This window comes from Marmota marmota, unplaced genomic scaffold, assembly GCF_001458135.2.
Source record: "Marmota marmota marmota unplaced genomic scaffold, marMar, whole genome shotgun sequence".
NCBI classification, from domain to species: Eukaryota; Metazoa; Chordata; class Mammalia; order Rodentia; family Sciuridae; genus Marmota; species Marmota marmota.
In genome coordinates this window covers 3532487-3554758 of record NW_026000079.1, presented here as the reverse complement: position 1 = coordinate 3554758, position 22272 = coordinate 3532487, and the positions used below count along the sequence as shown (strand labels likewise).

The 22272-nt window shown below is 39.1% G+C and overlaps 1 protein-coding gene across 1 annotated transcript in view; it reads right to left on the bottom strand.

Annotated features, from left to right (window-relative positions):
* The window catches only part of Nup210l (nucleoporin 210 like), a 105220-nt gene that overhangs the window by 10075 nt on the left and 72873 nt on the right, over nt 1-22272 (bottom strand). The window contains exons 20-31 of the mRNA XM_015502657.2: nt 21727-21859; nt 17929-17991; nt 17405-17584; nt 16955-17035; nt 16558-16689; nt 12954-13112; nt 11666-11757; nt 10316-10490; nt 7333-7508; nt 4808-5025; nt 4461-4597; nt 2022-2148 (exon numbers count right to left, since the gene is read on the bottom strand). Of these exons, the coding sequence (XP_015358143.1) occupies nt 2022-2148; nt 4461-4597; nt 4808-5025; nt 7333-7508; nt 10316-10490; nt 11666-11757; nt 12954-13112; nt 16558-16689; nt 16955-17035; nt 17405-17584; nt 17929-17991; nt 21727-21859 (1673 nt within the window). The remainder of the gene's footprint in view (nt 1-2021; nt 2149-4460; nt 4598-4807; nt 5026-7332; nt 7509-10315; nt 10491-11665; nt 11758-12953; nt 13113-16557; nt 16690-16954; nt 17036-17404; nt 17585-17928; nt 17992-21726; nt 21860-22272) is intronic.

Sequence of the window (22272 nt, the reverse complement as noted above, 5' to 3'; positions counted from 1 at the left end):
CCCCCCCCCCCACCTTTGGTACTGGGGACTGAACCCAGGGGTGCTGTACCACTGAGTTGTTTGCCAGTCCTTTTTGTTTTTGTTTTGAGATAGGGTCTCATCAAGTTACTGAGGCTTCAGACTTGTGACCTTCCTGCCTCACCTCCCAAATTGCTGGGATTACAGGGGAGTGCTACCATGCCTGGGTAGTATTTTCATTTTTAAAGTTAGGATAATAATTACTACATGATAAGATTGTTAAATGAGATAAAATTTACAAAAATTCCTAGCATAGGATCCAGAATCTATTAGGAGGTTCTTAATTTTAATTTTCTTCCATTCGCCCTTTTTTTGACAGTAAATCATAGGCTAAAGAGAACAAAAATGAAGCAAAAGTGGGTGTAGTGGCCCTATTTGTAATTTCTCTTTTGATTTTCTGTAGGAGGATCAAAAATTTGAGGCCAGACTGGGCAATTTAGGGAGACCCCATCTCAAAATAAAAATGCTAAGCATGCAGGTCAGTGGTAGAGTGTCCCTGCCATCCCAGTACCACAAATAGAAAGGAAATGAAAAGAAACAAAAACATACAAGACAAACTACTAAGCAAATAACCCTTCAGAGTTGCCATCATGGTGCATGCCTATAATCCCAGCTACTAAGGAGACTGAGGCAGGAGCAGTATAAATTTGAGGCCAGCCTGTGAAATTTAGCAAGACTTGTCTCAAAAATAAAATAAGAAAAAAAATTTTTTCCAGATATAATCTACTTCAACAATTCTCAACTCAGGGAAGCTTTAAAATAGTTGATTCCTAGGCCTTACCCTGAACTTATTATTAAACCTGAGGATGATGCTGGGCTCAGTGGCACATACCTGTAATTCTAGACACTTGAAGTTTAAGGAAGGAGGATCTCAAGTTTGAGGTCAGCCTGGACAGTGTAGCATGATTCTTTTCAAAATGAAAAAATAAAAATAAAGGGCTGGGATCTAACTCAGTGGTAGCTGCTCTGAACTTAGCAAGATCCTGTCTCAAAAATAAAAAGAGCTGAGGATATAGCTCAGTGGTAAAGCACTTCTGGGTTTGATCCCCAGTAAAACACATACATACAAATATCTCTGGATGGAGCCTAAGAGCCTGTAGTTTTTAAACTACAAAGACAAATGTGACTTAAATTAAGCATATTATAAAACCTTGGGGCTGGGGATGTGGCTCAAGCGGTAGCAGGCTCGCCTGGCATGCGTGCGGCCCGGGTTCGATCCTCAGCACCACATACAAACAAAGATGTTGTGTCTGCCGAAAACTAAAACATAAATATAAAAAAATTCTCTCTCTCTCTAAAAAAAATTAAAAATAAAAAAATAAAACCTTGATCCAGGGGGATAGTAGAGGATAGGAAAGGTAGCAGAATACAACAGTTACTAATATGGCATTATGTAAAAATGTGGATGTGTAACCAATGTGATTCTGCAATCTGTATACGGGGTAATAATGGGAGTTCATAACCCACTTGAATCTAAAGTATGAAATATGAGATGTCAAGAGCTATGTAATGTTTTGAACAACCAATTAAAAAAAAAAAAAAAAAAAAAAAAAAAAACAAAAAACCTTGATCCAGGCTGAGGGTGTAGCTCATATTTACCCAGCATGCTCAAGGCCCTGAGTTCATCCCCAACCTGGGGAAAAAACAAAAACAGAAACATAAACAAGGCAACAATAAAAACACCTAAACTTAATCCATTGATCAATTCTGAAGCCTCATAAATCTCCATGGTTTTACAAGATGGAGTCGATTTTGAAATAAAAAAGAAAATTTCCCAGTGACTCAGAAGGCTGAGGCAGGAGTATCACAAGTTCAAAGCCAGCCTCAGAGACTGGGTAAGACCCTGTCTCGTAATAAAAAATAAAAAGAACTGGGTATGTGGCTCACAGGTAAAGTGCCCCTGGGTTCCAGCCCCAGTTTAAAAAAAAAAATGGAAATTTATATTACTAATCCAGATAGGAAAGATGGAAACATTCACTCATACCTATAAAGAAATTCCTGACCTTTGAGATTGATACCATTTCTGCCAGTGGTGATGAAAAGTTTGAATACAGTTGAATTAGGGGTGTTAGTGAGATGAGTCTTGAGGTCATAACTGAGAGTTAATCTTGATGATGCGTTGACGACCACCTGTCAGCAAATCAAAGGAAAACCTGTGTTCTTAGAGAATCTGCTTCTCTCCCTGTCTACCCATCATCACTTATTTAAACAAAAGCATCCATTTTGCACAAATACAAACTCTAATCTAGTGATCAAATACATAAGAACCACAAAATCTATGTACCTTTTAGAAGAAAATATTTTTTTCTAGAAAGAAATCTTTGTCCATTATTCATTCTGAAACATCTTCCCTGTTTATGACTCCCTATGCTTTTTAAAATGATCACAACTTGGGCTGGGCTTGTGGCTCAGCAGTAGAGTGTTTGCTTAGTACATGCAAGGTGCTGGGTTTGATTCTCAGCACCACATAAAAATAAATAAATAAAATAAAGGTATTGTGTCCAACTAAAATAAAAAAAAATGATCACAACTTTCTTTAGGAAGTTTTCTTTTTCAATTGCATATACTCTCAACCTTCTCTGAAGGTTGTACTTTGTTCTTCTCAACATACTTGTAGCGTTCTACTTTATTTTATTTATACTTTTTATTTATTATTTATTTAGTCCTAGGAATTGAACCCAGGGGTGTTTAACCATTGAGCCACATCCCAAGCCTGTTTTTATATTTTATTTTGGAACAGTCTTGTTAATTGCTGATGCTGAATTTGAACTCGTGAGCTTCCTGCCTCAGCCTCCTGAGTTGTTTGGATTACAGGTGTGCTCCACCATGCCTGGTGGCCTTGATTTTTTTTTTTTTTTGGTAGTGCTGGGGCCTTGTGCATGTGAGACAAGTACTCTACCAATTAACTGAGCTATATCTCCAGCCCTGGCCTTGAATTTTTAATCCTGCCTAAACTTCCCAAGTAGCTGGGATTATAGGCATGTGTCACTATATCTGGCTCAAATGGCTTGCTTGCTTATTTATTAATTCATTTATTTAAATTATTTTTGTGGTTCTGGGAATTGAACTCAGGGTCTTGTGAATGCTTGGCAAGTGCTCTATTAAATGGCTTTAAATATCTTGATTCAAATGACTACTGGACTTTTATATCCAGCTATCTCAATATATCCATTTGACATCTAATAGACATATGCAATTTTACTTGTCTGAACTAACTGACTTTCCCTCCAGAACTGTTGCACCTATTGATTTAACCATTTTAGTTGTTGGTAATGCTACCATTTTCAGTTTTTGTTTTGTGTTTTGTGTTTGGGTTGGAAGTCAGGGTCTCACTGAGCTATAATCCCACCGCTGGTTATGCTATCCTTTTAGTTCTTCAACTAAAAACATGAATCTTGCCAAGTGCAGTGGCACAAACCTGTAATTCCAATGATTCTGGAGGCTGAGGCAGGAGGCTCACAAGTTGAAGGCCAGTTTGGGCAACTTAGTGAGACCCTGTCTTAAAATATAAAAAGGACTGGGGATATAGCTTAGCCGTAGAGTGCCCCTGGGTTCAAACTCCAGCTTAAAAGAAAAGAAAAAAAAATTGAAGAAAAGATAAAAGAAAGAAAATTTTAAAATACACCATGAACCATGGATGATGATGATGATGATGGTGATAATGGTGGTGGTGGTGATGATGATGATTGTTATTTTAAAGCCATGGTCTTTCTTTGTTGCCCAGGCTGGTCTGGAATTCTTGGGCTCAAGCCATCCTCATGCCTCAGCTTTCCAAGTAGCTGGTACTACATGCTCATGCCCATGGTGCCTGGCTCTTCTTCTTTTTTCTAATCATTCTTGATTCTCTCATACTACATATAATCCATCAAGTTCTATTGGTTCTACCTATAAAATATACCTAGAATCTGTTTAACTTTTACCACCTCCTCTGTTCCTAACCTGGTCCACCATAATATCTTACCTGGATTATTGCAACAGACTCCCAAATGGTCTTTTAGATTCTAGCCTTGCCTTATTGTCTAGTATTATCCAGCAGCCACAGTGTGAAAACAGAAATCAGATTAGACATTCTTCTGGTAAAGAATCTTAAGCACTGTTATTTTTTTTTTTGTACCAGGGATTGAACTCAGGGGCACTAGACCACTAAGTCACATCCCCAGCCCTATTATTTTGTATTTTAGTTAGAGACAGGGTCTCACTGAGTTGTTTAGCGCCTCATCATTGTGGGGCTGGCTTTGAACTAGAGATCCTCCTGTCTCAGCCTCCTGAGCCACTGGGATTACAGGTGCGCACCACCGTGCTGGGCAAGCATTGTTATGTTTTAATAAAGTTTGGTTTTATATCTGTGAGTGCATCTCCTTTCATAGGTTGTGTTTTCTATATCATATCCACATATATGAAAACAGTTACTCTTCCACTCTGGTATAGTTAGTTAGACTTACCTCTCGATATGTTTTCACTACTCCTGGAATGTCATGAAAAATCGTTGCAGTTCCTGGACTCCTGGCTACTCCTACTCCAGTGACAATGTCTGTCTGTAGAATACTGTCAGCAGAAATCATCCATATCCCAGGTTCACCTAGGAAAAGACAAGAAAAAGCATCTTTTATTTTTGTAACCATGCTGGGGATTGAACTCCAGGCCTTACATATGCTAGGCAAGCACTCTGCCACTGAACTACATTCCCAGCCCAGATTTTAGGTAATTTGAGGGTGAGAATTCTCTATGGCATTAACTGCTTTCAAGTCCACAGAATGTCAGCTGGGGTTGAAAGAGGAGGTGTACAGACCATGCTGGTTGACGAGGTGAGTGCTGAAGCAGATGACATCCCCAACAAAGGTAAGCTTGGTGTCTGGCTCAATGGCATGCTCCACAGCAACAGGAATATAGTCTGCCATGCCTGGGTGTCTCCGGTCCCAGAGTCCCACAAGGGTCACCCCTTTATTTACAGCCTGGGCCATGTAAGTATAGTTCCTGTTCCCTGGTCCAATAAGTAGCAAGTCATCTCTGAAAGTAGACATGAAAGGAAGAAATCTCTGAAAGGAATGTCTGGTGAGGTTGCTCCGTGGTGCAGCACTTGGCTAGCTTTCATAGGGCTCTGGGTTTCATCCCTAGCACTACAGAACAATAAACAACCACCAATTAATCTCTAAAAAGAAACGTCAAATAGGAAACATTTAGGGGATGACCCTAACGTGATTTTTTTTAAAATATTTTTTTTAGTTGTTGATAGACTTTTATTTTATTTATTTACACATGGTGCTGAGAATCAAACCTAGTGCCTCATGCATGCCAGGCAAGTACGCTACCACTGAGCCACAGCCCCAGCCCCACTAACACGATATTTTATATTGAACGTCTCAAAAGTTCAGAAGGACTTCTTCACATAGAAAGGAAACAAGTACAGGGCTGGGTTGTGGCTCAGAGGTAGAGTGTGTGCCTAGCATGTGTGAGGCACTGAGTTTGATCCTCAGCACTATATAAAGTAAAACAAAGATATTGTGTCCACCTAGAACTAAAAAAATAAATATATATATAAAAAAAGTAAACAAGTACAGGCCCAGGATTAATCAATTACCTTCATTTGTACAGTGCCTGGGAAGCCCCTCCTCCCCTCCACTGCCGCCTTAGTTCTAGAACAATGATAGTTTTCTCTAGTAAGACTTGTTATTTTTTATTCTTTTGAGACTGGCGATTGAACCCAGGGGCTCTTTACCCCTGAGCCACATTCCCAGTCCGTTTCTCTAATTTTTTCTTTTGAGACAGGGCCTTGCTAGGTTGCTGAGGCTGGTCTTGAACTTGTGATCCTCCTTCCTCAGCCTCCTGAGTTTCTGGGATTACAGGAATGTTCCATGTGTAAGGCTTTTTTTTTTTTTTTTAAAGAGAGAGAGAGAGAGAGAGAGAAAGAGAATTTTAATATTTATTTTTTTAGTTATCGGCGGACACAACATCTTTGTTTGTATGTGGTGCTGAGGATCGAACCTGGGCTGCATGCTTGCCAGGTGAGCGCGCTACCGCTTGAGCCACAGGCCCCTGCCCCCAAAAGAGAATTTTTTAATATTTATTTTTTTAGTTATCGGCGGACACAACATCTTTCTTTGTATGCGGTGCTGAGGATCGAACCTGGGCCACACACATGCCAGACATGCGCGCTACCGCTTCAGCCACATTCCCAGCCAGCAGTAAGGCTTTAAAACTTTTTTTGTTCCCAGTAAAGCTCCACGTGTGTGCGTGTAGACTGAACCAAGGTATGTACACGCTACGGAAGTGCTCTACCTCTGAGCTGCAACCCTAGTGCTTTTTATTTTTTGAGACAGAGTTGCACTATATTTCCTAGACTGGCTTGGAACTTGAGATTCCTGCTTCAGCTTCTCGAGTAGCTAGGATTACAGGTATGTGCCACTCACTGCATCTGGTTCCAGTAAAACTTTTTGATAACAACACTTCAATTAGTTCTTATGATTCTTTCTGTGAACTAGGACTTGAAAAATTCAAAACCCATTGAAAATTTTCCTTATTGACAATACCATTCTTTAACTGAATCAGGCCTTTTAAATTAATTTTTTTTTTAAATTTTTTATTGTTGGCTGTTCAAAACATTACATAGTTCTTGATATATCATATTTCACACTTTGATTCAAGTGGGTTATGAGCTCCCATTTTTACCCCATATACAGATTGCAGACTCACATCAGTTACACATCCATTGATTTACATATTGCCATACTAGTGTTAAATTAATTTTTAACCATTTTTTTTCCACTGCTGGGGATCAAACCCAGTGTTTCACACATATGGGGCAAACACTGTACTGCTGAGCTACCTCCCTAGTTCGTTACTATTTTTTAAAATATTTTTTTTTTAGTTGTAGTTGGACACAATACCTTTATTTTATCTATTTTTATGTGGTGCTGAGGATTGAACCTAGCTTCTCACATGTGCTAGGTGAGCGCTCTACTACTGAGCCATAATCCCAGCCCCCTTCATTATTTTAAAAACTTGTTTTTGGGGGAGGTACCAGGGATTGGACCCAGGAGCACTTAACCATTGATCCATATCCCCAGCCCAGCTCTTTTTATTTTTTATTTTGAGACAGGGCCTGGCTAAATTGCTTAGGGCCTCCCAGCCTCCACATCCTCCAGATCCACTGGAATTACAGGCATCAGCCCTCCAATCAGCCATTATTTAAAAATATTAACAAAAGGAATAAAGATCACATTCCAAGTTTAGAATGTTAGAGAACTTTACTGGAGCTGCAATACAATACTAGCCTAATTGGCCACAGTGTCAACAATATTCCTTTGACTTCCATACCTGTTCAGAGCCACATAAAGCTGAGTATTGTGGGTGTGGAATTTCTCTCCAATGCTATTATAAAACTGAACAATGAAGGTGAGAGACATGCCCAAGGGAAAGGCTGATAGGGTCCTTCCTTGTGTTGTGTATAGCTTGGGTTGGCTGCTTATTTTCAGGTATGTTACCGGTGCTACCTGTGGGAGACAAAACCTACTGGTACAGAGAAGGATGCATTGGAGAAGAACTGCTACCATATTCTACAATTTATAATCAATGATGAAAACAGAACGGTATTCCTCTTCTTATAGGAAAAACCTCTTTTTTTTTTTTTTGGTAGCAGGGATTAAACCCAGAGGCACTTCCCACTAAATTACATCTCCAGCTCTTCTTTCTTTCCTTACTTATTTTGTGGTGCTGGGGATTGAACCCAGAACCTTGTGCATGCAAGGCAAAGCACTCTACCAACTGAGCTATATCCCCAGCCCTCTTTTTGCATTTTGAAACAGGGTCTTACTAAATTGCTGAGGCTGGCTTCAAACTTGACATCCTCCTGCCTCAGCATGCCGAGTTGCTGGGATTACGGATATTTACTACTGTGCCTTGCTCAAATAGGTGTTTTTGTTTGTTTTTAACCTGGGACTGAATCTAGGAGCACTATACTATTGAGCTACATCCCAAGACCTTTTTTTTTTTCTTTTTAAATAGGATTTGGCTAAATTGCTGAGCTAGCCTTGAACTTGCAATACTCCTGCCTCAGCCTCATACTTGCTGGGATTATAGGTAAGTTCCACCATATCCAGCCCAGCCCTTTTAATTTTTTATTTTGAGACAGGGTCTCACTAAGTTACCAAGTTGGCACAGAATTTACGTTCCTCCTGTCTCAGCTTCCTGAGTCACTGGGGATTATAGGCATGTGCTACTGTGCTCATTTTATGTACTTTTTTTGTGTGGGTGTGGTGCTGGGGATTGAACCCAGGGCCTTGTTCATTCAAGGCAAGCACTCTACCAACTGAGCTATATTTCCAGCCCTATGTACAATTTTTTGTGGTAGTTAAAAGTGATAAGGTACACAAAAGGATCAACAGAGTAGCTGGGATATAGATGTTTAATGCCTAATTTTTTTTTTTCAGTACTGGAAATTCAACCCAGGGGTGCTTTATAACTGAGCTACATCTTTAACCCTTTTTATTTTTATTTTGAGAGAGGGTTCTCACAAATTTGCCTAGGTTGGCAATCTTCCTTCCTCAGCCTCCTGGGTTGCTGGGATTATAGGCATTCACTATCATACCTGACTCTTTTTCTTTTTTTTGGTACTGGGATTAAACTCAGGGGCACTCAACCTCTGAGCCACATCCCCAGCCCTGTTTTGTATTTTATTTAGAGACAGGGCCTCATTGAGTTGCTTAGCACCTCATCATTGCTGAGGCTGAGGCTGGGTTTGAACTCACGATCCTCCTGTCTCAGTCTCCCGAGTCTCTGGGATTACAGGCACGCGCCACTGCACCCAGCCTCATATCTGACTTGACTCTTTTTTTTTTTTTTTTTTTTAATATTTATTTTTTAGTTCTCGGCGGACACAACATCTTTGTATGTGGTGCTGAGGATCGAACCCGGGCCGCACGCATGCCAAGCGAGCGCGCTACCGCTTGAGCCACATCCCCAGCCCTCATATCTGACTCTTAAAATTATTTTTTTGTGTTAGACTAACCGACCTGTGAAGCCTCTTATATTATACTGGATTTTAGCCAAAAGGCCAAGAAGTGATCTATAGCTTCTTCTAACTTAAAAATTTTAATTCTATATCAAAGCCAGCCTTTGATAGCAATAGTTCTAGACTCTTCCTACAACCAACCTCTTGCTAAAGCTGCTTAGAAGCTTAACATATCAACTTGAAGCTAATTCCCTTTCAAAACAAGGGCTCTAAAGTCCATCTTTTTGGTACTGGGGATTGAACCCAGGGGCACTTAACCACTGAGCCACATTCTCAGCCCTTTTTAAATATTTTATTTAGAGACACGGTCTTACTGAGTTGCTAAGTGCCTTGCTAAATTGCTGAGGCTGGCTTTGAACTCACAGTCCTCTTGCCTCAGCCTCCTGAGTCACTGGGATTACAGGAGTGAGCTACTGCACCTAGCTCTAAAGGCTTTTTAAATTTGATATATTTTCCCCACTTTGGTACCAGGGATTGAACCCAGGGGTGCTCAACCATTGAGCCACATCCCCAGCCCTTTTCATTTATTTATTTCATTTTGAGACAGGGTATTGCTAAATTGCTCAGGCCTCGTTAAATTGCTAGGCTAGCTTTGAATTTGTGATCTTCCTGCCTCAGCCTCTCAAACCACTGTAATCTGATGGTTTATAACCAAGTCAAAATTTGCCTATTATCTTAGAGGTTCATTTATGACTTCCATAGAAGTTTCTAGTTTTTTTTTTTTCCAGTGTTAGGGATTGAACTTTGGGGTGCTTTGCCAATAAACTACATTCCAAGCATGTTTTATTTTTTATTTTGAGACAAGGTCTTGCTAAATTGACCAGGCTGGGTTTGAATTTGCAATGCTCCTGCTTCAGCCTCCCAAATATCTGGGATTTCAGGTGCTACTGCACCCAGCTAAATTTCTAGTTGTTAAGAAAGGAAACATGCCTCTTAAAGCCCTGGTATTCCTATTTATTAATTTATTTTGAGGGGCTAGGGATCCAAACCATGGACTAAGCTACATTTCCAGCCCATTTAAAAAAATTATTATTTTTTAGTTGTAGTGGGACACAATATCTATTTTGTTTTTACGTGGTGCTAAAACCAGTCAGGGCCTTGCACGTGCTAGGCGAGCGCTCTACTGCTGAGCCACCATCCCAGCCCCCCAGCCCATTTTTAAAATTTTTATTTTGAGACAATACCTTACTTAGTTGCCCAAGCTGACCTCAAACTTACAGTCCTCCTGCCTCAGCCTCCTGAATAGTTGGGATAACAGGCTCCCCTTAATGAGTAAGTCGCTGTACTCACCTGGACCCCAGTTATGGTTGTTTGGTTGACTCCAAAAGGTTCAATAGAAGTGACTTCCAACACAGCAGTACCTGCAATGGAACCAGCTTTCAGGAGCCCTTCACCATCTTCCTCAATGACAGATGAATTAGGGAAACACTTGAGAACACGGGAACTCACAAAGGCGGCTCCTTCCCTAGGAAACAAATGAAGCAAGTGGCAACTCTTGGCCTCTTTCTCTGAGGGAAAGGAATAAAGGAATCTGACCAGAGGGGAAGGAATAAAGAATTCCAGGACTACTGTTTTGAGTCTGTATTCCAGGAAGCTGCTTGCCATTTTCTACCTTATGTTCCCCAGGTAAAAGTCTGCATTTGGGTTATGCTTAGCTCTTTAAAAATCAAAACATATTTATCATTAAAGAATTATTTGGAAAAAAATATTTGGCCAAAATAATTGGAAACAGGCATTCAAATACTTGTACGTGAACTTCATAGTAGCCCTATTCACAATAGTCAAAAAGTAAATATAACCTAAATGTCCATCATTGAATGGATAAACAAAATGTTATGATATATTTTTTTAAGGAGAGAGAGAGAAAGAGAGATAATTTTAATATTTATTTTTTAGTTTTCGGCAGACACAACATCTTTGTTTTGTATGTGGTGCTGAGGATCGAACCTGGGCCGCATGCATGCCAGGCGAGCGCGCTACCGCTTGAGCCACATCCTCAGCCCTGTTATGATATATTTACATAATGGAAAATTATTCAGTCATAGAAAGGAGTAAGGTACTGATACATGCTACAATGTGGCTAAATCTCAAAACTGTTATGCTAACTGAAAGAAGCAACACAAAAATTTGCATGTTGTGGGGCTGGGATTGTAGCTCAGCAGCAGAGTGCGCCCTGTGTTTGATCTTCAGCACCACATAAAAATAAATAAATAAGTAAATAAAGGTATTGTGTCCAACTACAACTGAAAAATAAAAATTAAAAAAATGTGCATGTTGTATGATTCATTTTATATGAAATATCCAGAATAGCTAATACCATAAAGAATGAAAGCAGCTTAATGGTTGTTAGGAACTGGGAGGGAGCGAGAATGGGCAGGTCTGCTTAGTTAGTATGTCTCCTTTGGTGATGATGAAAATGAAACTAGATAGAGGTGACAGTTGTACAATAATATGAATGTACTAAATGCCACTGGATTTAAGACTTTAAATTGTTAGATTTATGTTATGTGAATTATTTCATTACAACTAAAAAAAATTCAGGGGTTAAAACAAATACCTGGAAGGCAAGGGTCATTCTTTCCATGTGCAATTTTTTTCTAAAGATACTAGAACCTGGGCCACCGTTCTCCCTTTCCTTACCTGTTGGTATGGAGTTTGAGCTGAGAATTCATAGGCATTAAAATCTGCTCAGGTTGGCACTCTGAAGAGAAAAGTTGGAGTTTTTCAAACACCTATAATGAAAAAATAATGTTTTCCTCATTTCTGGAAAAGATAAATTATGATCTTTACTCACTTGTGGACTTCAGTATAATCTCCAAGGGATTACATGTTAAATAAATGACAACTATAGCCCGGGGTGCAGTGGCGCATGCCTATAGTCCCAGCTATTCAGGAGACTGAGGCAGAAAGATTGCAAGTTGAAGCCAACTTGGGCAACTTGGCCAGACTCTATCTCAAAATAAAAAAATATATTTTTAAAAATCTTATTTTATGTAGCAAACCCCTGAGTTTGCTTCCCAGTACCCACCCCCCACCCCACAGTCTACAAGTCAGCATTATGCCCTACTTTTAATTAATCTAAAATCTTCCACAACACTCCTTTCCAAAATGAGCCAGATAATTTAAACATATCTAGGTATTCCAGAATAGACAACTAATATCAGTTGTTTCTGACTCATGGACTGGGCAAGTAGCAAAGTTTACACTTACTGTATCCTCTGTATTTTTAGGTAGAAAATAAATTTGAAATTTCTATTTTAACTCTGGTAACCTGAAATGAGATTTGGGAACAAAGAACCTTTACTAAATTAACAAGAACCTATAATATTAACTTAGCAAGGCCTTTCCCTCCTTTCACAAAGGAAAACCATCCAGTTCTTCCTAGTAAAGTGCTCTCTCTTTATCGTTACATTGAATCATAGAACCAAAGCCCAAATAAAGGGGAAAAGATTAAAAAAAAAAAAAAAAAACCAGCTTCAACTTCATAAGTAGAGAAACTTACTTGCTCCATATAATAGTAGTTTGTCTTTTTAATTCTAAAAATAGGACAATTTAGCTTTTAGTCTGAGAACATGTGTAGAAACTATTCATACTTTTATACCTTACCAGAAGTTAGTACTATATTTCGTTCTACCAATGATTATATCTAAATAACTATATTATAATATCTTTGCTAGAAATGAATCCCTCTCTGGTTATTGTAGTGTTCCTAGAGTGGGAGTTGAAGGGAGTACATGTGCTAAAGTTTCTAATGTTAGGTCTATATAGAAGCAATTAGCAGGAATGATAAAGATCTAGGAATTACAAAATTATTCCAGGGATCCTTCCAGCAATTTTTTTTTATCCAGATTAAGCACTAATGGATGATAAGAGAACATAACTTTCTTCTTATTTATACATAGAACAAAATTTAGGTTTGAGAGCTTACCAGAATCTGAACTTCATCAGACAGTTCTGACAAATTTCCCTCAAACTGCCCAGAGGAACTGTTTACACATCGAACAGTGACTTTGATACTGGTCCTGCCAGCTGCTTTCGTGTGGACCACCATGGCAAAGTTATTCTCTACTGGAAGCTGTAGGAAAACCTAGATAGTAAAGAAATGGATTAAGAAATACTCATGAGGTGGGCTGGGGTTTTAACTCAGTGGTACAGCACTTGCCTAACATGTGTGAGGCATTGAGTTTGATCCTCAGCACCACACAAATAAGTAAAATAAAGTGTCCACCTACAACTAAAAAATAAATATACATATAAGGGCTGGGATTGTGGCTAAGTGGCAGAGGGCTTGCCTCATATGTATATGAGGCACTGGGTTCGATCCTCAGCACCACAAGTAAATAAATAAATAAAATGAAGGTATTGTGTCCATCTATAATAAAAAAAAATCATATAACAAAAGAGTCCACTGTGTGGATAGATCACATTTAAAAAAAAAAAAAAGAAAAAGAAAAAAAGAAATATTCATGAGGGCCAGGGATGTGGCTCAGTGACAGAGTACTTGCCTAGCGTGTATGAGGCCCTGGTTGTTTGATCCCCAGCACCAAAATAAAAATAAATAAATAAATAAACAAAAGAGAGAGAGAGAGCGAGAGAAATGAAAAAAATAAATATTCATTCCCGAATAAATGTTGTGCTCTTCCTTTCTTGTAACAATAAGAAAACTGTGTGTTGCAAATAGCTATCTGTGAGAAAGAGAGTGCAGGACTTGCTTTCCTATTCATGTTTTGTCCTATCCCCAGCAGCACAGTCGCCCCTAAGGCAAACCTCTGGGTGCAGTTCAGCTATTTCTGGAGCCTCCAAGGCTCTTTCTTCTGTTATCTCAAAGTCAGTTCATTGAGAGGAGAAGAATGGAAATGATGGTAGTGATTTCTAAAATGGGTTCAGACAACAGAACTTGAGATGGGAGACAGGCAAGGTGATCTATTCACAGAGCTCAGGGTAGTGGCAAGGAAGGATGAGGGGAAAAAAGGAGACTCCAATTTTAGATTAACACTGGCTGACCATACTGGGTGTGGTGGAGCATGCCTCGAATCCCAGCTGAGACAGGAGGATCACAAGTTTAAGGTCAGCCTCGGCAATGTAAGAGGCCCTAAGAAACTGAGACCCTGTCTCAAAATAAAAAATAAAAAAGGTTAGGGATGTGGCTCAGTGGTTAAGCACCCGGGTACCAAAAAACAAAACAAAACAAACTGACCGTCTCCCCACTTGGATACTCACTATTTCAGTCTAGACTGGATAAGGAGTATTAGGAACCCGATTTCTGATAAGAGGGAAGATAGGACCAAAACCAAGGCAAATCCATATTGAAGTAGGCACTTGTCTACCTTTCCAACACTATTTCATGTCCTATCTTCCCTGCCTTCTTGCTGTCCAGAGCCCTTGAGATCTTCTTTTCAGCTCTCTAGATTCACAATAGAGTCCCAAGTTCCAAATTACCTTTCCCTGTTCCTCAACATAAAAAGTCCCATTCCCATTGTGTACATCTCAATCAGTTGTCTGAAAGGATGCCTCATGTTAAAGAATGAATGGTTTATAATAGTTTTATCCAAGTGAATCTCTAAATGTGGCATTTTCATAGTGTGGGGTTAGTGGCCCATTTCATCGCTTAATTTGCCTATGCTGGGTCTGAGGCAGGAAAACTAAATACATGTATGGTTCTCAATTCTTTCTTTTGCTAGAGAAAATAGTGATGCCTTAGATAAGAGAAAGAAAGAAGTTGAAGGGGCTGAGGTTTTAGCTCAGTGGTAGAGCACTTGCCTAGCACGTGTGAGGCACTGGGTTCCATTCTCAGCACCACATAAAAATAAATAAATAAAAAAACAAACAAATAAATAAATAAAATACAGGGATTATGTCCATCTACAACTAAAAAATATTTTGATTTTTTTTTGTGTATGTGTATGGTGCTGGTATTGAACCCAGGGCTTAATGCATGCAAAGCAAGCACTCTACCAACTAAGTTATATCCCCAGCCTAACAACTAGATATATTTTTTAAAAAGAAGTGGAATAGAGGCTTAGGCCTAGGCTATTCCCTCTTTTCACAAAACCTCTCTTTGCTATTTAGGGAAAAAAGCCAAATCCCTTTGCTGAATTGTACCCAACTAAGTACAGTTCTATCCTTCAATTCCAAGTATAACCAGAATCTGAGAAGTTCCTGACAGAAGATCCAACTACTACAGTTTCCTTAAATTATAGATTTAAGCTATTTTTAGAAAGATTATAAATAGATGTTTTTACTTCTTCCAGATTTCTTTTTTTTTTAACTGGCTCTAGGAATATTCTCCTAATTCTAGCTCCTCTAACCTCTCTGTTTTCTCCCAAGGTCTAAGTCTAATTTTTTATTTTCATTGGCTCTAAACTGTGACCTTATGAGAACCTTGGCCCAGACCTATGAAGCCACCACTGTCTTCAGACTATCATGAGTGGGTTCCATCAAACTGATGATAACAGTCTTGTAAACAATGCTATAGCTGTTTACTACCCAAAACTCCTACTTAAACTGTTACTAAACTTTGTCTTTTTTAGGTTTCCATGTGAGGTTTGATGCTATATGCCTAACTATTTTCAGAAACCTTAAGTCTTAAATTGCATTGTAGACTTCTTCAATGTCCATCCTGAGTTCTTCCATAGCTCCAGACAACAGTTGGGAGGAGCCAATACCACCAGATACCAAAGGGAACCATAGAGGGGCAGTGTAATTACTCACTCTTCTTAAATTTGCCATTGATGAAAGGGACCCATCTAGAATCAGCTGCCAAACAGTTGGCCACAATAGTCCCACAGCATCCACATCCCTACTGCAAGAATCCAGTTTTCTAGCCCTAGTATAGTGGATGCAGGAAACTGCTTGGCTATCTATAGTCCTTCATTTCCTTCTTTTTTTTTTATTAAATTTTTTTTAATATTTATCTTTTAGTTTTCGGTGGACACAACATCTTTTTTTGTTTATATGTGGTGCTGAGGATCGAACCCGGGCCACACGCATGCCAGGCGAGCGTGCTAATGCTTGAGCCACATCCCCAGCCCTCCATCTTTCTTATTGTTGATCTCAACTGCCCACTATGCAGTACAAACATGATTATGAATATAATTAAATGTGTGCCTGTACAAGTTAAAATATTATATATCTAAACTCTCTGCATATACTTTATATTTCTGTGTTACTCATATAAAATAGTCATCTGCTCAGAAGTACATTATTATAACATTGTACAACAAATATGGAAGTAAAGGAAAACTGCTTTTTAGAGCTCTTTCCAGTCCAAAATATTAAAAATCATATATAATTATATGACTATTCAAATTTGGATTCTTCACATGATTTGAAGGTTTCCAGAGTTCAAAGAATAAGGAAAAGAAGTCATGATATTGTACGGTTAAGAAAGTTGAGGGGCTGGGGCTGTAGCTCAGTGCAGAGCACTTGCTTAGCATGCATGAGGCCCTGAGTTCGATCCTTAGCACCACATAAAAAAATAAAAATAAATAAATAAATTCTTAAGGTAATAAAATAAACATATAAATTCATACCTCTGAATGCCTGGGTACTAGATCCAATACATCTCTTTTGCTCATGGACCACTGGAATGTGAGCCCAGGGTTGGCATTGCTGAAGGAGAAAGGGGTCTGGGTACTGGTCACACCCATAACATAAACTGGCATCTGAAAAGAAAAGGTGGTATTATGTTAAATATTCTGCCCACCTGGAATTATCAGGTTTTTTTCCTGGCACTGGGTATTGAATCCAGAGATGCTTTACTACTGAGCTATGCCCCAGCCCTTTTTTTATCTTGAGACAAGCTGACCTCGAACTTGCAATTCTCCTGCCTCAGCATCCTGAATCTTGGATTACAAGTGTACACCACCATGCCTAGCCCACCTGACATCATCTAGAATAATGAACCCAGAACACAGTCATCATACTGACCTCAGTAGCTGTGATGAGTCTAGTTGCAGCTGCAAGGATCCTAACAGCCCTCAGCTGAACAACATCAATCTGTACTTCATCCTGCTCAGGAGGGTAGAGGGCAAGCTTAGGTTAAAGGGAAATCTCTGTGGGGTGCACAGATATGCTCATGATAACCAGTTTATTGTGTTGTTTTTGGCACTCTACAAAAAAATTGATACCATGGATATGTTTGGTTTTGTTCTTTAAGGAATTCTTTAAGGATAGGGACCATGTCTTACAACAATGCCAAGGACTCTGTGAGTTTTCCACTAAAGATTATGTTTTCCATACCTGATTAAGAGAATAGCAGGTGAGGGAGACTAAAAGAGTTTTCCTGGGATGCTGACACCCTCCTTATCACCCTCCACAAATCCCCAATACGGTTCCCAAATGAAAAGGTAGAAGCAGAGCACAGCAAAGAACTAATACCTGGGAAAACACAATGACTTTGCCAGTATCTTCATTTACTGTCTGGATGGTGCCATGGACCACAGCTGTGCCAACCACTTTCCCTGTAACTTGCCCCCTCCTATTGACAACAGCCACAGTCTGATTACTGATGAAGAAGTGAATGATAGATTGGGGCTGAGGGCCACCTTCAGACATTACCTGGAATTTAAACATACCAGTGAATGCCTGGAATGTGGATGAGAAGTCACATATTTTTTCCCAACATTTTGTCCAAGTAACTTGACTTCTTTATCTTCCCCCTCTTCCTGAACAGCATATCCCACATCAACTCAAATGCAGAGAAATGGAAGTGCTGTAAATGATCCACAGGATTCCAAGAGAGTTTATACCATGAACATCACAGGTCCAGGGAAAACTCACTTTCTTCTTTATCAAGACCCAGTTGAACTTGGCTGGGAGTATACAAACGAAGACCAATAGGAAGAGGGGTGTATGTGTGTAAAGGAGAAATGGTAAATCTTATATTCTGCCTTTAAGATCACCTGCATCATGTTAGTTGGAATCAGTGTCATTTTCTCTGGAACAAGTCTGAATGGAGGAAATACCTTGAAGGAGAAAACCAAAAGAACAACAATGACTAGAGTCAGTTTTGTAACAAATGATTGATCTTATTCATGTTTGTTGTTTTCTTTCAGTATTAGGGGTGCTCTATCATTGAGCTACCTCCTCGGTCTTTTTGTTTTGTTTTTGTTTTTGGTACTGGGGATTGAACCCAGTACCACTGAGCCACAATCCCAGTCCTTTTCATTTTTTGAGACAGGGTCTTGCTAAGTTGCTTAGGGCCTCACTAAGTTGCTGAGGCTGGCCTAGAACTTGTGATCCTCCTGCCTCAGCCTTCTGAGTTGTTGAGATCATAGGAATGTGCTTCAATACCCAACTTGTATTTTAATTTTATTTACAATAGAAAAAAAATTTAGCCAGGTGTGATAGCGCATGCCTGTAATTCTAGTGATTTAGGAGGCTGAGGCAGGAGGATTGTAAGTTCAAAGCCAGGCTCAGCAATTTAGCAAGGCCCTAAACAATTTAGTGGGATTCCATTTCAAAATAAAAATGTAAAAGGACTGGGGATGTGGCTCAGTGGTTAAGCATATCTGGGTTCAATCCTCAGTACCAAAAGAAAAAAAAAAAAAAACCCAAAACTTAAAAAGTTAATTGAAATATATTTTTTTCTTTTTGTGGAGCTGAGGATTAAACCCAGGAGCAATTACTACTCAGTTACATCCCTATCCTTTCTTATTTATTTATGCATTTATTTATATATTTATATATTTATTTTTGGTACCAGGAATTGAACCTGGGCACTTTAACCACCGAGCCACATCCCCAGACCTTTTTATTTTTTTATTTTGAGAAAGAGTCTTGATAAGTTGCTGAGGCTGGCTTTGAACTTGTGGTTCTCCTGCCTCAGCCTCCTAAGCTGCTGGGATTACAGGCCTATGCCACCACAAGTGGTATTATTATTATTATTATTATTGAACCCAGGGCCTTGTGCATGCAAGGCAAGCACTCTACCAACTGAGCTATATATCCCCAGCTATTATTATTATTTTTGAGACAGAGTCTCCCCAAATTGCTTATGGCTTCTCTAAGTTGTTGAGGCTGGCCATGAACTTGCTATACACCTGCCTCAATCTGGAATTACAAGTGTGCACCATCATGCCTGGACTTTCTTTTTTGAATATATATAAAACTAGAAAGGACAGTATCATAAACTCTCAGGTACCTAATTATCCAGATTCAACAATTATCAATCTATAGCCAACAATTATTTTTTAATGAGATAAGAAAACACTTTTGATACAAGATTATGATGAAAAAAGCTGTATGATTTATTTGTATTGAAATATGCATAGACGCTGAGCAGGTGGTGAATGTCTCCAATCTCAGAAATTTGGGAGTCTGGGGCAGGAGAATTGCAAGTTTGACGCCAGCTTCTGCAATGAAAAGTTCTGAGAAAGTAGAACTCATTGGGTTCAATCCCTAGTACCAAAAAAGAAAACAAAACAAAACAAAAAAACAAACAAACAAAGGGTAAGAGTCAGATATGGTAGCATGTATCTGTTATAGTAACAGGTTACTTGGGGGCTGGGGATGTGGCTCAAGCGGTAGCGCGCTCGCCTGGCATGCGTGCAGCCCGGGTTCGAGCCTCAGCACCACATACAAACAAAGATGTTGTGTCTGCCGATAACTAAAAAATAAATATTAAAATTCTCTCTCTCTCTCTCTCTCTCTCTCTCCCTCTCTCACTCTATCTTAAAAAAAAAACTTACTTAAATAAGTTACTACATATTCACTCATTGCAGTAAAAGTCACCACTAAAATTATGTTTACATTTGGGTTGGGGATATTAGCTTCAGTATAGAGTGCTTGCTAGCATGTGTGGAGCCATGGGTTCATAAGAATGTTCAGTGATAAAGCACTGTGATAAAGCACCCCCTGAGTTCAATCATCAGTACCAAAAAAAAAAAAAAAACCCAAAACTTAAAAAGTTAATTGAAATATATTTTTTTCTTTTTGTGGAGCTGAGGATTAAACCCAGGAGCAATTACTACTCAGTTACATCCCTATCCTTTCTTATTTATTTATGCATTTATTTATATATTTATATATTTATTTTTGGTACCAGGAATTGAACCTGGGCACTTTAACCACCGAGCCACATCCCCAGACCTTTTTATTTTTTTATTTTGAGAAAGAGTCTTGATAAGTTGCTGAGGCTGGCTTTGAACTTGTGGTTCTCCTGCCTCAGCCTCCTAAGCTGCTGGGATTACAGGCCTATGCCACCACAAGTGGTATTATTATTATTATTATTATTGAACCCAGGGCCTTGTGCATGCAAGGCAAGCACTCTACCAACTGAGCTATATATCCCCAGCTATTATTATTATTTTTGAGACAGAGTCTCCCCAAATTGCTTATGGCTTCTCTAAGTTGTTGAGGCTGGCCATGAACTTGCTATACACCTGCCTCAATCTGGAATTACAAGTGTGCACCATCATGCCTGGACTTTCTTTTTTGAATATATATAAAACTAGAAAGGACAGTATCATAAACTCTCAGGTACCTAATTATCCAGATTCAACAATTATCAATCTATAGCCAACAATTATTTTTTAATGAGATAAGAAAACACTTTTGATACAAGATTATGATGAAAAAAGCTGTATGATTTATTTGTATTGAAATATGCATAGACGCTGAGCAGGTGGTGAATGTCTCCAATCTCAGAAATTTGGGAGTCTGGGGCAGGAGAATTGCAAGTTTGACGCCAGCTTCTGCAATGAAAAGTTCTGAGAAAGTAGAACTCATTGGGTTCAATCCCTAGTACCAAAAAAGAAAACAAAACAAAACAAAAAAACAAACAAACAAAGGGTAAGAGTCAGATATGGTAGCATGTATCTGTTATAGTAACAGGTTACTTGGGGGCTGGGGATGTGGCTCAAGCGGTAGCGCGCTCGCCTGGCATGTGTGCGGCCCGGGTTCGATCCTCAGCACCACATACAAATAAAGATGTTGTGTCCGCCAGAAAACTAAAAAATAAATATTAAAAAAAAAAAAAACAGGTTACTTGGGAGACTGAGGCAGGAGGATTACTTGAGCCCAGGAATTAAAAGCCAGCCTGGGCAACCTAGTAAGACTCTGTCTCAAAAAAAAATGATGATGTTGATGATGATGTGTAGAGGAGAAATTTGATGGAAATTTTACTTTTATTTTTATTTTTTGAGGTACTAGGGATTGAACCCCAGGGCAATTTGCCACTAAATTACACCCCAAGCCCTTTTTAAAATTTTGAGACAGGATCTAAATTGCCAAGGCTGGTCTCAAACTTGTGATCTTCCTGCCTCAGCCCCCCAAGTAGCTGGGATGATAGGCATGTGCCACAGCACCTGGCTTCATTCTGTGTTTTTATACTTTTTTGTACATACCAAAAATTTTACAGGAGCTGTATTACTTTAAAAAGTTTTTTTGTAGTTGTAGATGGACAGCATGCCTTTATTTTGTTTTATTTTTATGTGGTGCTACGGATCGAACCCAGTGCCTCACGCATGCTAGGCAAGTGCTCTGCCTCTGAGCTACAGCCCCAGCTCCAGGAAATGTATTACTTTTATACAGAAAAACAAGAGCCAAAAACATACTACATGCTGTACAAGAATCAGACAACTATGTGTGGTTTTTTTTTTTTTCAGTCAAATGATTTTCAACTTGTGCAAACTAAAAAGAAAAGGATAAGCAAAGCTAAATAAGAAGAACACAAATTTGGGATGAGATCATTTCCTTACTTCAATTTGTCGAGGAGCCGATGTGAATTTTCTCCCCATCTTGTCTCTGGCAATAGCCACGAGTGTGGTTTGCCCAATAGTGACAGCCCGAACTATATAATTTTCAGAGTATTCATCCTGTTCCTCCATTAGTCTGCAAAGACCCACGTGTTTTTAGGTGAGAAAGATTTGGTTTTGAAAGTGGCCGGTGATGTGTCTTTACAAGTGTTAACATTTTCTGCTCATTTAATTCTGGTTATAGTAAACTTTCAGAAAAGAAATTTCTAGAGTCAAGACATATTTCATGGCAACAGCATGAAGGGCAAAAATTTGTTCTAAGGCTTGCAAAGGAATAAGGACAATATAGCTGGCAAAATTGTAATCGCTGTGGAGGTTTCATGTTTTTTCCTTTCTTAGAGGAGGATACCAGTATCTGCTTCTCAACAGATTTTTTTTTTTTTTTGGTGGTCCAGGGAATGAAACCTTAATAAAATTTTGAAGATCCCCTAGCCTGAAGCTTTCCCAAAAGATATCATCCAAGGAGAAGATTCCAAAAATGAAAATTAT